Source organism: Anabrus simplex, chromosome 2, assembly GCF_040414725.1.
Source record: "Anabrus simplex isolate iqAnaSimp1 chromosome 2, ASM4041472v1, whole genome shotgun sequence".
Lineage (NCBI taxonomy): Eukaryota > Metazoa > Arthropoda > Insecta > Orthoptera > Tettigoniidae > Anabrus > Anabrus simplex.
In genome coordinates this window covers 1,186,394,642-1,186,410,018 of record NC_090266.1, presented here as the reverse complement: position 1 = coordinate 1,186,410,018, position 15,377 = coordinate 1,186,394,642, and the positions used below count along the sequence as shown (strand labels likewise).

General features: G+C 40.4%; 1 protein-coding gene across 1 annotated transcript in view; it reads right to left on the bottom strand.

Moving 5' to 3' along the window:
- The window catches only part of LOC136864782 (golgin subfamily A member 3), a 94,533-nt gene that overhangs the window by 17,332 nt on the left and 61,824 nt on the right, over positions 1-15,377 (bottom strand). The window contains exon 5 of the mRNA XM_067142163.2: positions 11,707-11,949. Coding sequence (XP_066998264.2) covers positions 11,707-11,949 — 243 coding nt within the window. The remainder of the gene's footprint in view (positions 1-11,706; positions 11,950-15,377) is intronic.

Genomic DNA, 15,377 nt, shown 5'->3' with positions numbered 1-15,377 from the left:
AATTATTATCGTTAATATATTTTAATTACCTTTTATTAAATGTTAAGTACAAATATGAATAAAAATATGAATTGTACATTTCTGTAACCTCAAATATGTATTGTGAATACATCTAACATCAAAATCTGTGTAGTAAAAAACTGTAGAAAACTCTGTAATATTCGTCTATTGGGTACAATGCACTATCATTCTGATACCTATGGAGGTTTCTGGAAACTTACAGTAATGATTCATTATCCAGATACTTGTAGAAAGATTACGAATTTGGTAAAGATGTCCACGTGTGTAAACGGTAATAGAACATTCGAATTTCATCTACTCCAGTCGAAAGGCCGGTTGATCAATTGCTCCTTTTACGTTTGGATGTGTTCCACTTAGAGTGTTGCAAGAACATTTACAGAAGTCGATATTTCTAGAGCAAGAACATTTACAGAAGTCGATATTTCTAGACTGTTTGTCGAACAGTATATAAAGTATTACCCCGCATTTACGTTCTCCAGGCTTTTACAACATTGTTTGTTAGTCCCCTGAGATTTCCTATGCTCACAATGTACTAAAATCCTCAAATTTACATTTGCGACATTTTATGCTTCCCGCCATTCGAGAGGAAAAAATTCAAGGTAAAATGGCGTCGCAACTAACCTAAAATGCTTTGAGTAACCATGGCATGACGACCAAATCGAACAACCCTGGTCTATAATAACTTCTTTTTTTTTTTTTTTTTTTTTGTTTTTTTTTTTTGCTATTTGCTTTACGTCGCACCGACACAGATATGTCTTATGGCGACGATGGGGTAGGGAAGGCCTAGGAATTGGAAGGAAGCGGCCATGGCCTTAATTAAGGTACAGCCCCGGCATTTGCCTGGTGTGAAAATGGGAAACCACGGAAAACCATCTTCAGGGCTGCCGACAGTGGGGCTCGAACCCACTATCTCCCGATTACTGGATACTGGCCGCACTTAAGCGACTGCAGCTATCGAGCTCGGTAATCTATAATAACTCTTAGAACTCTCAGTATTGAACTTCCGCTTAACCAACATACCACATTCTTTGATATCAGGTGTTTTCCACTATGTCCTAAACCTTATTTTCAAATCCAACAACGAGTTGAATTAATTCTCTAAATCTCACATACACACCAACTTTCCACCATAATCCTATGACTTTTGAATGCAAGTAAACAAACACTCAAAAGAAATCCAAAACATGTATAATACCGCACATACAGTACCTGGGTAATGGCAAAATGCAGAGCCCAACAAAACCGCAAAGGAGAAGAAGAAGAAGAAGAAATCAGGTGTTTGCTTGATTGCTAAGCACAGTATAAGCTAGTTGCTTTACGTCACACCGACACAGATAGGTCTTATGGTGACGATGGGACAGGAAAGGGCTAGGAGTGGGAAGGAATCGGCCGTGGCCTTAATTAGGGTACAGCCCCAGCATTTGCCTGGTGTGATCAGTATAAGCCACAAGAGGGAGACATTATCAAGTGATTCAGCAATTGTCTTGCCCGAGTTTGTTATTTCATGGTTATTATTTTACACTTGGGTTTGTTGTTGGAGTTGTTAACATTATTGTCGCTGATTCGTCACATTTATTTTTGTTGTTACGTTTTTTGTTCTTGTTATGTGAGTCGAGCGGTCAGAGTGAATTGCCGCGATCTTCCTTTCCTGTCGTATGTAATTGTTAATTCTTCTTTGTTATTGCTTTGTTGCTTTCCTGTTAATAATGGAAAAAAAAAAGAAGTAAAAAACTTTCACTATGGATGAGAAAGTTTGAATATTAGAAAAGGTTGATTCATACTACAGAATGTGTGTTTCATTGGCACACGAATTGCAGCTCCCTGTATCCATGCTGAATACAATTGTGAAGAACAAAGGAAGCATTACACCAAGTGCTTCAGAATGCAGACCAAACTCCAAGAAAAGGGAAGTATGTGTCATACTGCAAATACGAGAAAATGGAAAAAATTGTAAAAAGTTGGTTTGAAACTTCAAGATCTGCAGGCATTCCAATTGATGGTGTGCTCTTAAGGGAAAAGACGCTTAAAGTGGCAAACATTCTTGGCATTTAAAATTTCCGTGCGTCCAATGGCTGGATCGACCAATTTAGGAAAAGGTGTAACCTAACCTATAAAACTGTTCGTGGGGAATCTAATGCAGTTAGTGATGAAACTGTGGAAGAATGGATCGATAGAAGATTGCAGGAACTGACCAAGGATTACGAACCAAGGAACATTTTTAACCTAGATGAAACTGGACTGTTTTTCAGTGTGTTGCCCAGCACGACTTAGGTATTCAAAGGAGATAACTGCCATGGTGGGAAACACAGCAAGATGAGGCTCACAGTGATGTTGGGAGCCAATGCTGATGGCTCTGAAAATCTCCACCCCTATGTGATAGGGAAATCTAAAAAGCCTCGTTGCTTCAAGAATGTGCGATTATTACTTACTGCCTACGATGCCAACCATAAAGCCTGGTTGACCTCAGATCTTTTCCGACAGCAGTTAATTGCTCTGGATTAAAAAATGGGTGCGCAAAATAGGAAGATCCTTCTTTTCATCAACTGTTGTCCTGCACATCCCATGGATGTTAATTTGAGGAATGTGCAGTTAGAATTTCTGCCTGCTAACTGCACAAGCAAGCTACAACCTATGGATTTAGGGGTTATTCACCCCTTTAAGTAACTTTATAGGAAGAACCTGGTGCAGTAAATTTTATTCCTTATGGATGCTGGAAAGGATCCATCATCATTTTAAGTTTCAATCCTGGATGCACTTCACTTCATTGCAAAGTCTTGGAAAGCCGTGAAGCAGACTACCATTTCAAATTGTTTCTTGAAAGCAGGATATTTCAGGAATCATCCCGAATCTCAGCTGCCAGAAGAAGAAGAAGAAGAAGAAGAAGAAGGCCTGCTACCTGATGTATGGAGAATGTTGCAGTCAGACTGCACTACTGAAGATTTTCTTCGGGTAGATGATTCTGTGATCACTGCAGAGGAATGAAGCGTGGAGGAGTTGGTTGCTGAGCAAACAGCAGCTAAGTCTCCCACCAGTGACAGTGATGAAGCAGAGGAAGACAGTGAAGTGTAGCCTACCAGTGCTGATGCAAGTATAGCATTGGATGTTTTACACAGGTATCTGTCATCTGTAGAGGGGGGTGAAAATAATTTTCATAACCTTTATGAGCTTGAAAAACAAATAGAGGTCATAAGAAATAAGAAATGTGAACACAGATCGATTCTGGAGTGAAGCTGTGTAGTTTTCCATCTGGAGTAAATATGTGTTAATGTTGTAAATACAGGTACAATAGTGGCAATTGAAATGTTTCATTCAGAGAAAATATTGCATCTTAGATAATTCTACAGCCATTCTAAGAAAGTAACTACTGTATATTAAAAGAATATATTACACAAATTTTTAACCACCTACCGGTAACCTTCTCCTAGGCAAAGGATGAACAGAAGTACAAAGGCAGTGTAGTCAATTGTTAATACAATACAGTAATTAACTTACATGGAACTTTATTTGAGGTAAGTACAGTAAATCGATTGAGATTGAAATAGAGTGGAACCTTGGATTGCGAGCATAATTCGTTCCAGCAACATGCCTGTAATACCAATATAAATGGTCCATTATTGGACATTATAAATTTTCCAGCTATCTCATTCCTGGTTGCCAGCGTTTCTCCTCTGTGTGCTAGGCTGGGCTCATCAGTTGGTACCTAGCACACCTATGTTTTGAATTCTACACTTGAGCTGTCTCTCCAAATCCCCTCCCATGGTGCAAACGTGATGAGACACTGTCTGTTTTGAGAGACACACCAATTATTCAAAATTTCTGCCTGTCCCCTGGAGTTAAACATTCCGCAACAGCGAGCAAATATGATTTCACAACAGGCCCCCAAGGAGAACGGTTTCCCATTCATCGTAATGATGCGAGTGACTTTGTAACTTGCTCGAATTAGTGCCTCACTGGTAGTTTCTTCAATATAATTCACCTGGAAAAGAAAGTACGAATAAGTTTTCCTTTTAATCTGTAACAATTTATGCCAGACGAATCTACAGTGATTTTTGGTTCTAAAAACATGTGCTTCGTATGTCGGCTTTCACTCTACCTATGAGCTTCTGCCATGCTTTTCTTTCTGAATTTTTTTAGAATTTGCGTTACATCACACCGACACAGATAGATCTTATTGCAACAATGGGATAGGAAAGAGCTAGGAGTGGGAATGAAGTGGCCATGGCATCAATTAAGATGTGAAAATGGGAAACCATGGAAAACCATCTTCAGGACTGCCGACAGTGGGGTTCAAACCTACTATCCCCCGGATGCAATCAGAGCTGAATCACATGTTCTGTAATGACGCTGTAGTTCCATTCCCGCATTTAATGCAGCACTTCTTGACACACCAGACAATGCGGGAGTCTGTCCTTTTCAGTGAAGAACTGTTCTTCCCACAAACTAGGCAATAGGCTTCCCGAGCTTGACATAGTGACAGAATACTATGTTATGTAGTGATGGGAAAAACACAACACCAAGACTGGCAGGAAGCGCATGGGCTTGTGCTATGACCTTCGGAATTGGCTATCACCCTCCGCCCCCAATCCCCCTCCAACCGAGCTCCGAACAACACTGCTGCGTACTCGCGCGTACACATACTCAAACTCATGGATTTGGAACGATTGTCCTAAACCCAACGACTTGTGGAACGACAAGCTTGGATTCCCTTTGCCTTCATCAACAACTTTAAGTACGTGGTGCGTGAAGTGTGTCCCGGTATCATCTGACTGATAACGTACTGATGTTGGTGTCAAAATGTATTGAAAATTTACCCACGGCAGATATACTTTGTGTTCCCAGCTTTGATGAAATGCACATAAACAGCAAGGTTGTTTATGGTGCTGGAATGGATCGAATTTTTGGTCCCCATTTGAAAGTTCAGGTAGCACTAATCAGAGGACTGTGAACCCAATGGAAACAGCCTGTGTATTTTAATTTCAATAAGACTATGAATCAATCATTACTTTTAAAGATCATCAGCGCTGTAGAATCTTCAGGAATTAAAGTATTAGCCACAGTTTCCAATTTAGGATGCTGCAGGACACTGCGGAACTCAAAATATCCACACAGAACACATATTTTATTAATCCTTCAGACTCTGAAAGGAAGGTATGGGTTTTTGCGGACATGTCTCACTATAACAAACTTTTAAGGAACCACTTTCTAGACGAAGGGATTGTACTGGAAAATGGTACAGAAAAAAAAATTTGGAAATTTTGATGGATGTGTTGAAGAAAGGCACGGTGAAGTGAAGCTGCTGGATAAAATCTCTTCCCACATCTTTTACAGACTTGCAGATGATCATCTGAATGATATAATGCAAAATGGGATTCTTCTAAAAACAGCACAGGATGCCAGTGTCTTAACTACTAGTGCAGATGATCTCTAACAAACTGCAGTCTCCTACCATGATGTAGGCCCTAATCTGTCCAGCAATGGTACTTGAGCGGTGATCAGGATCTTAAATTGGTCTCCCAAAGCCTGTTTCTGATTGTTTGGTCCCTAACTTGTACTCGAGAAGCCTGATATGAGTCCATCTGTAATGCTCGTGCTGTAACTTAGTGGTTTTGGAGAGCTTATAGATGTACAAAATGATCCTCCTGGAAATGTTTCCACAGATACCAAATCGTATTCTGAGCAACGCATCTCTGTGAGTAGCCTTCTTGGAGCAGTGAACGTGCACGAGTGGCTTCATTTGGTGACAACTGCTTGCCCCGTAGCCTGCCTCGGTCCCCACGATCAGCCATGACTTGGAATTATATCACTCCCCACAGCACAGGATGCCAGTGTCTTAACTATTAGTGCAGATGATCTCTAACAAACTGCAGTCTCCTACCACAATGTCATCTTTCCAGCATTTGGTACTTGAGCAGTCATCAGGATCTTAAATTGGTCTCCCAAAGCCTGTTTCACACACACTTTGAACTGAGGCATTCATAACTATCAACTGACACCTCCCAAACACTCGTGTGACAAGGGACCACTGCTAAGTAAACAAGACATGTTCTTGCCGTCACTATGAATTTGTACAATGTTAATAACAACATACAATGTTGTCAAGAAGACATACAGACATGATCAAATTTCCTTTTTTACAAGTGCAGTTTTGTCTGTACATGTTTGCTACCCCCATATTCAATGAAGTTATGCCTAGAAATCGCTTTCAGATCATTTTGAGCGTTAGTGAAGGTAACTTGAAATGTTCATGCTATTATGTGTGCAACTTTCCTTTATATGCACTTTTATTTGTAACTATATCAAACCAGTTCACTTCCCTTAGAAATCTCTGGCACAGGTCATTTGAATCGCCTCAGAATGCTTGGCAGTGAATGTTTTAACAGTGATTGCATTATCAGAAATCGTGTGGCAGTACATGTGTTTAATATAGAGCCATGACATATATGCTACAAAAAAGAAGAGTCGCAGTATGCCACGATTACAGCCTTGAAATTTCAAGGACCAAAATCAAGCCAGTATCCAAAAACTGAAAAAAGAATTCGAACAATCTTTCTATTCAGAGGATGACATTATGTCAGCAACTGAGGAAGGACCATACTGAAGAAATGGAAATATTCCATCATATTATAAATTCAAAATTAAATTTACATTATTTTTCCACTTCCCATTATTTGAGGTAAAAAATGAAAAAGAAAAGTAGGAAAATACAGTAATTACATTGTAATTTCAGAAAACGATCTCTCTTAATATTCAGTAACATAAACATACATACATACTGTACCGGTTACGACCTGTACATAAGTATTTTTTGAGCATAAGTTACGTTTATTTACCACGCGTAATGTTCCGAGCGCGCCTGGTTTGTTTACCAGCAGCGAGGACCAGCTAGCGAGTGTATGACGACTGTGAGCTGTGACATAGCCACAGGGGGCTAGCTAGACCGCCCGCTCGTCTCAACACGTGTTACCAGCCTTGACTGGTATTTTCTGGATTCCACGTCACTTGTTCTAGAGAGTTCGATGGAGAAAATTTTGAAATTTCTATAATAATGATGCTAGCGAATCGAGCGATATGTCATCTTGTTTGGGATCACCTAAACGTCCCAATGCTCGAGTTTCAAGCAAATCCATCGAGGGATTCGGGAGATATTCAATCAAACCATATTATGACTGTAGCCTATTCACACAGTCTCAGCTGAGTAGTCAGCGGGGACACTCTTGCTGCTACTATCATCGTGAAACTCTGTCATTATACAAGTGTGGGAAGACGATTCTTCCAAGTATTATAAAGTGGACTCATAAGACTACGAGTGTTGTAGAAAATTTTCTAAGTCTTCGTAATTGAACTTAGAATATTTACAAGTGTTAATTAAATGGACTTGTATTATTTACGTGCCTTCGAGACTGAAACTTTTCTAAGTGTTTGGACTTGTATTATTTACGTGTCTTCGAAGCTGGAATTTTTCTAAGTGTTCGTGAAATGGACTTGTATTATTTACATGGATTCGAGACCAGAATTCTTCTAAGTGTTCATTGAATGGACTTGTATTATTTACGTGCCTTCGAGACAAACTTTTCTAAGTGTTCACTAAATGGACTTGTATTATTTTCATGTGTTCGAGACCAGAACTTTTCTACGTGATCACTGAATGGACTTGTATTATTTACGAGTATTCGAGATTGGAATTTTTCTAAGTGTTCGTGAAATGGACTTGTATTATTTACGTGGAATATTTGCGACTGTTGAGGAACTCATCCTTCTAATAGACAGTGATTGATTAACATTGCTAGTGATGAACTTTAACTTTCCGACGGCTTTAAACAAAGTTAGGATTTCACTTGCATTTACTCAAAGACTTGTACATTTGCCAGTGTTGGTTTAAAAGACTTATAAATTTCGTCAGTGAATTTATTTATGTGGAAGGACTTGTGTTTTCGTCAGTGGTCACTCAAAGACTTTATGAATTTCACCAGTGATTAACTTTAAATATATTCAAACTTCCAAGTGAATGGACTTGTGTTTTCATTCGAGTTTAGGCAAAGTCTTGCACCTTCGCCAGTAATGAACTTTGAGTTTAACTATAATTTCACAAGAAGGGACTTGTATTTTTCGTTGCCAAAAGTTATTCAGGGACGAGGATTTTCCTAGTGATGAACTCTAAAATTATTAATACCACTCATATCATTTTAGGAGTGTTGGAAGTCTTGATGTACAATTATCAAGAACTCTGCTTATAGGTTGATCATCCAAGGTTTTCATGGACTCAGTGCTACTAGTGACCTTGGGAACATCAATCCTCTCAGTCTCATTGGGCTGAGGTTGTACATGACTATCTACAACATCGCCTGGATCACTGGGGTTCAACCCGGGCTCAGAGTTCGAGACATCTATACTTGCCGTCAATCCAGACAGTCCAGCTGCCTCTGTCTGGAGTATCTGGAGTCCCTGGAATCCCTGGAGTCTTCTGGAACGTGCTTCAACCAGCTTGGCTTGGTGAGCTGGAGAACCCGAGCCATACTATTGGAATACGAGGAAGACAATCCATTTCTACTTAGAGGTGATGTGCCAATTCATGACTTATTTGAATAAACTCTTGTGCAATCAGAGTCAAAGTTTTTCTGTAGATAGGACCCTACCTCCTGTACCGAGCCCAAGCTACAATTAATCCAGTTTTTCGCCCTGAGAACTATAGTCATGCTACTTTAAAATTTAATCTGAGAGTCGGGCTCTTTTACTGGTACAATACATACATACATACATACATACATCATCATTATAGACTGTTATGCCTTTCAGCGTTCATATGCAAGCCTCTGAGAATTTACTAAACGTCGCCACAATCCTCGATTTGCAACTAGTGCTGTGGCCTCATTTAGTTCTATACCTCTTATCTTTAAATCGTTAGAAACCGAGTCTAACCATCGTCGTCTTGGTCTCCCTCTACTTCTCTTACCCTCCATAAGAGTACATTATTCTCCTAGGTAATCTATCCTCCTCCATTCGCCTCACATGACCCCACCACCGAAGCCGGTTTATGCGTACAGCTTCATCCATCGAGTTCATTCCTTAATTAGCCCTTATCGCCTCATTCCGAGTACCCTCCTGCCATTGTTCCCACCTGTTCGTACCAACAATCATTCTTGCTACTTTCATGTCTGTTACTTCTAACTTATGAATAAGATATCCTGAGTCCACCCAGCTTTCGCTCCCATAAAGCAAAGTTGGTCTGAAAACAGACCGATGTAAAGATAGCTTCCTCTGGGAGCTGACTTCCCTCTTACAGAATACTGCTGATCGCAACTGCGAGCTCACTGCATTAGCTTTACTACACCTTGAATCAATCCCACTTACTATATTACCATCCTGGGAGAAAACACAACCTAAATACTTGAAATTATCGACCTGTTCTAGCTTTGTATCACCAATCCGACATTCAGTTCTGTTGAATTTCATACCTACTGACATCAAATTAGTCTTCGAGAGGCTAATTTTCATACCATACTCATTGCACCTATTTTCAAGTTCCAAGATATTAGACTGCAGGCTTTCGGCACAGTCTGCAATTAAGACCAAGTCGTCAGCATAGGCCAAACTGCTTACTACATTTCCACCTAACTGAATCCCTCCCTGCCACTTTATACCTTTCAGCAGATGATCCATGTAAACTACGAACAGCAAAGGTGAAAGATAACAGCCTTGTCTAACTCCTGTAAGTACCCTGAACCAAGAACTCATTCTACCATCAATTCTCACTGAAGCCCAATTGTCAACATAAATGCCTTTGACTGATTTTAATAATCTACATTTAATTCCATAGTCCCCCAGTATGGCGAACATCTTTTCCCTCGGTACCCTGTCATATGCTTTCTCTGGATCTACGAAACATAAACACAACTGCCTATTCCTCTCGTAGCATTTTTCAATTACCTGGCGCATACTGAAAATCTGATCCTGACAGCTTCTCTGTGGTCTGAAACCACACTAGTTTTCATCCAACTTCCTCTCAACGACTGATCGCACCCTCCCTTCCAAGATGCCGGTGAATACTTTGCCTGGTATACTAATCAATGAGATACCTCGATAGTTGTTGCAATCCTTCCTGTTCCCTTGCTTATAGATAGGTGCAATTACTGCTTTTGTCCAATCTGAAGGTACCTTACCAACACTCCACGCTAATTTTACTACTCTATGAAGCCATTTCATCCCTGCCTTCCCACTATACTTTACCATTTCAGGTCTAATTTCATCTATTCCTGCTGCCTTATGACAATGGAGTTTATTTACTATCCTTTCCACTTCCTCAAGCATAATTTCACCAACATCATTTTCCTCCTCCCCATGAGCTTGGCTGTTTGCAACACCACCACGATGATTTCCTTTTACATTGAGAAGATGTTCAAAATATTCCCTCCACCTCTCCAGTGATTCCCTGGGATCTATTATGAGTTCACCTGAATTACTCAAAACACTGTTCATTTCCTTTTTCCCTCCCTTCCTAAGATTCTTTATTACTGTCCAGAAAGGTTTTCCTGCTGCTTGACCTAGCCTTTCCAGGTTATTACCAAAATCTTCCCACGACTTCTTTTTGGATTCAACAACTATTTGTTTCGCTTGTTTCTTTCATCTACGTACCAATCCCTGTCTGCCTCGGCCCTTGTTTGGAGCAATTTCTATAAGCCTTTTTTTATGTTTTCAGGCTGCTCTCACTTCATCATCCACCAAGATGTTTGCCTTTTCCCATCTTTACACACAGTTGTTCCAAGGCATTCCCTGTATCCCTGTATGCCACACATTCACTTTCTATATCCTGAACCTGCTTACTGTCTACTGTTCAAAACTTCTCACTAATCATATCCATGTACTTCTGTCTAATTTCCTCGTCCTGGATATTTTCTACCCTTATTCGTTTGCAGACAGATTTCACTTTCTCTATGCTAGGCCTAGAGATACTTAGTTCACTACAGATCAGATAGTGGTCTGTATCATCGAAAAATCCGCAAAAAACTAAATCCTAACAGATTTCCTGAATTCAAAGTCTGTTAAGATATAGTCTATTATGGATCTGGTACCCCTAGCCTCCCATGTGTAGTGGTGAATAGCCTTATGCTTGAAGAATGTATTCGTAACAGCTAAACCCATACTAGCACAGAAGTCCAGCAAACGCTTCCCATTCCCATTAGCTTCCATATCTTCCCCACATTTACCAATCACCCTTTCGTATCCTTCAGTTCTATTCCCAACTCTCGCATTGAAATCGCCCATTAGTACTATTCTATCCTTGCTGTTGACCCTGACCACGTTCATGTTTGTGGGTTACTGTAGTCACGTCCTAGTTCGTGAACCATGGGCAACTGCTGAGTGGCCTAGTAAGTGGTCCTGAGAGTCGGGATACCAGTTGCTATGGAATGGGAGTGGGCATCTCGGACATATTCTGAGTCGTGGCCCTCCTTGTGCTCAGGCGGCTAGGACTATACAATTCACCGGTGGTCCATAACCCGTTAGAGGAGAGATCCTCACTTGGACTATGTGCAAGTAGGGCAGCATCCTGCTTCATGAATTTACCGAACTCAGAACATTTTAAGCAAGTAACATAACCAATTCATAATTTTGGAGAATGTAGGGAATCAGAACAATGAACAATATGCACCATTTGAAGCATTTAACCAAACCTGTTGCATGCTTCCTTACCTTATTTCTCTCTAGACTGGAATGTAATGCTGCTTTTAATTCAGCAGCCTGAGTTTGGAAAAGTAATTTATTCCTACTGATGGAATCTAATTCCGAACGTAGAGCTGACACTTCTTCCTGCAAAAGGCACACATTTTGCTGCAAATTTCCTTCAACTGTTGACCAGCGATCCTCAGCTAGAAGGAATTTCTCTTGCAGACCAGCAGCTTCCTGCGTTTTCTGATGGAGATGGTAACTCAGAGTCTGAAAACAAAAAAATTATTTATTGATTTTGATCAACTGAAACAACAAAGGAAGAGTGAAGACCAGGAAAAAGGCATCACTACCGGGCAAGTTAGCCATGCGCAGCTGTGAGCTTGCATCCGGGAGATAGTGGGTTCGAATCCCACTGTCGGCTGCCCTGAAGATGGTTTTCCATGGTTTCCCATTTTCACCAGGCAAATGCTGGGGCTGTACCTTAATTAAGGCCATGGCCGCTTCTTTCCAGCTCCTAGCCCTTTCATATCCAATCATCGCCATAAGACCTACCTGTGTCGGTGCGACGTAAAGCCACTAGCAAAAAAAAAAGGCATCACTGTGTTTGCCAAAGATGTTTGCAAAATGTGTTATTCATATTATGGGTCAATTTCATTAAGTAATACTAAACTGGATTACTATTCTCCCCTATCTGAATCTGGATAATACTTCAATAAGCCCCACAAATCTGTACAAAAGTTAGCAAAATTATCTGAAGTATAAAAAATAACAAAATTTTCACAAAATCAGTTTGTTAAAGTTTAAGTTTTGAAAGTTGGGTTACTTCGTAACACCACCACCGACTGTTGATTACGTGCAATATGACTGTACTCGACCTTTCAAAAAGACTCCTTTTCCTGGCCTTATCGCTTCTTTGTGTTCCTTGGCTTTGTCCGGTTTTGATAGTCGGGAAGCCATGTAGTTTAATCCTTGTTCGTTTGGTAAAAAAAAATGTAATAGCGTATGGCTTCTAGTGCCGGGAGTGTCCGAGGACATGTATGGCTCGCCAGATTCAGGTCTTTTGATTTGACACCCGTAGGAGACCTGCGTGTCGTGATGAGGATGAAATGATGATGAAGACGACACATACACCCAGCTCCCGTGCCAGCGAAATTAACCAATTAAGCTTAAAATTCCCGACCCTGCCGGGTATCGAACCCGGGACCCCTGTGACCAAAGGCCAGCACGCTAATCATTTAGCCATGGAGCCGGACTGTTCGTTTGGTGATTTGTACTGAATGGAGTTATGGTGAAAGTGAAGTTGATTTATTTACGAAAAAATGATTTTGAACTAGTAGACTCTTATGTTTTCAATATGACAAAACAAATCAAGACGGGCAAGTTCTGAAATGTAAGAATTGACTGGTTGCAGTAAGACACATGCATAAAGAACTGTTGGGATAGTGAGCTCATAAGGAAGAAAAAGCATCCCCTAAGAGGCAGATGACTGTAGCAGAAACCTTTTCAAATGCAAAAAAAGTCCAAAATTCATAGAAGTGAATTTATTGTCAGGTGTTGCATATCTGAGGTGGTGAAGGCGTGCTCAGTTCACCTGGAAGGATGAGGGTTCGATTCCCTGACAGGAAGTCAAAAAATTTAAGAAACAAGATTTCCACTTCAGGAGCAGAATATTGCCGTGAATTTCACACAGCCCACTAAAAATGAGTAGCAGGTTAATTCCTGGGAACAAAGGCAGCCCGGCATAGGGGTAATCACACAATCCCACTTAGTGCCTAGTTAAGAAAAGTGAAAGCCTTTACATTTTTCTTCTCCAAGGGCATTCACAGCCTGTAGAGAGAAGAAATTTATTTGCTTTGAATCTATTTGTGCTACCGTCCAAGCATTCTTGAAGATAAATGTTCTGCCAGAAAAGGTCGATGATCATAGTCTCCATAACTGGATGAGTAAGTTCATCGAAGTTAAGTCCTTTAATGTGTATTTTTTGCCAATTCTCTGTGAGGGAAAAGGAACATAGCCTTGAAATTTATTACCAATATTGCAATAACTGTAATGTACACACCATATCTTACTGCAGGGGCTGGAAATTGACCCACAGTGGACACATCAAAAACTTTCAATTTGCTTTATGTTGCATCAACACAGATAGGTCTTATGGCAATAATGGGACAGGAAAGAGCTAGGAGTGGGAAAGAAGTGACCGTGGCCTTAATTAAGGTACAGCTCCAGCATTTGCCCGGTGTGAAAATGGGAACTACAGAAAGCCATAAGAAAAACTTAAGCATTGGAGCTGCGGTTACATAATGAGGAGCAGCTGTGAAGAAATGTTGCTAATATGAAGACTGTTATTCTGTGTGACAAATCGACTGCAATAGTCTTCAGTGAAAAGGATGTGGATACCTGCTTTTAAAATCAGTGGGAGACTGCTTTCATCATATGAAAACATGGCAACAAACGCAAGAACCAATTTTAGACCTAAATGTGCAGAACTCATGGTTGTTTTACACATGAAACAGTGATAATTGTAGAGTGGTAATCATTTCTTAAGAATATTTGGGATATTACATCTCATGAAAATGAAAGCTATACAGCACGATGCTCTAACAAGTCAACTGAACTGTGGTTAAAAGTATTTCCTCATTCAAGTTTAAAATATATTTTATTCAGTAATATTTCTTTCTCCTCCATAATTAACTAATTAGAAAGGGCTATTGTGTCACTAATCATCTTTTCCAGTGTATGCTAGTGAAGACAATGGTTTTTCTGTTTATATTTCAGTGGTCAGGTACATCCTGCTACCATATGCTACAGTAAACCATAACTATGTGCGACTGTCCGGCCGAGGGTTGGACAGCCGCACCAAACCTGACAAACTAAGGGCGAACTAACAGCTATAGACAGAGTTCACCCTTAGAGGGCTTGCTGAAGAATAATAATAATAATAATAATAATAATAATAATAATAATAATAATAATAATAATGTTATTTGCTTTACGTACTTTTTTACCGACACGAGGCTGGCGTATTTGAGCACCTTCAAAAACCACCGGACTGAGCCAGGATCGAACCTGCCAAGTTGGAGTCAGAAGGTCAGCACTCTACCGTCTGAGCCACTCAGCCCGGCGCTTGTTGAAGACTTTGTGTAGGAAACAACATACAGTAAATTCAACTGGAAGCTGATGTCTTGCACATGTGGCAGGGGACTGCTAAAGCTGACGGAGATAACCCTGACAGAAAATCCTCACTAATGTTAGGCCTAGCAAGTCAGGTGGAGAGTAACTGCAATCGCTTTCAATACTTACACGAGCCTTGAATACAAACAGAGAATTCAGAGTGGACAACAACACCCGCAGACCCACGCCAGGTAAGATGGCTTACAGCCTGATGATAGGCCAGGTCTTTTGAGTGTACAACCTAGGAGAACACTACACACTCAAATAAGGACAATCAATATACTGAGTTTGACTGGGAAATGCGAAGAGTTAGTGGACATCATGGAGAGAAGGAAAATATCAATACCACACAGTTCGGGACAGACAGGAAGGGCTATGAGAAGGTGACAGGACTACACGGCCATAGGAGAAGGAATTCAGAAGAGAAACGTCTCCTCCATAAGAAACAGTTTGGTAGAAAAAAAAAAAGAAAAAAAAATTGGTTCAATAAAAGTCAGTCACAAGATTACCTGATACAGCTGGGA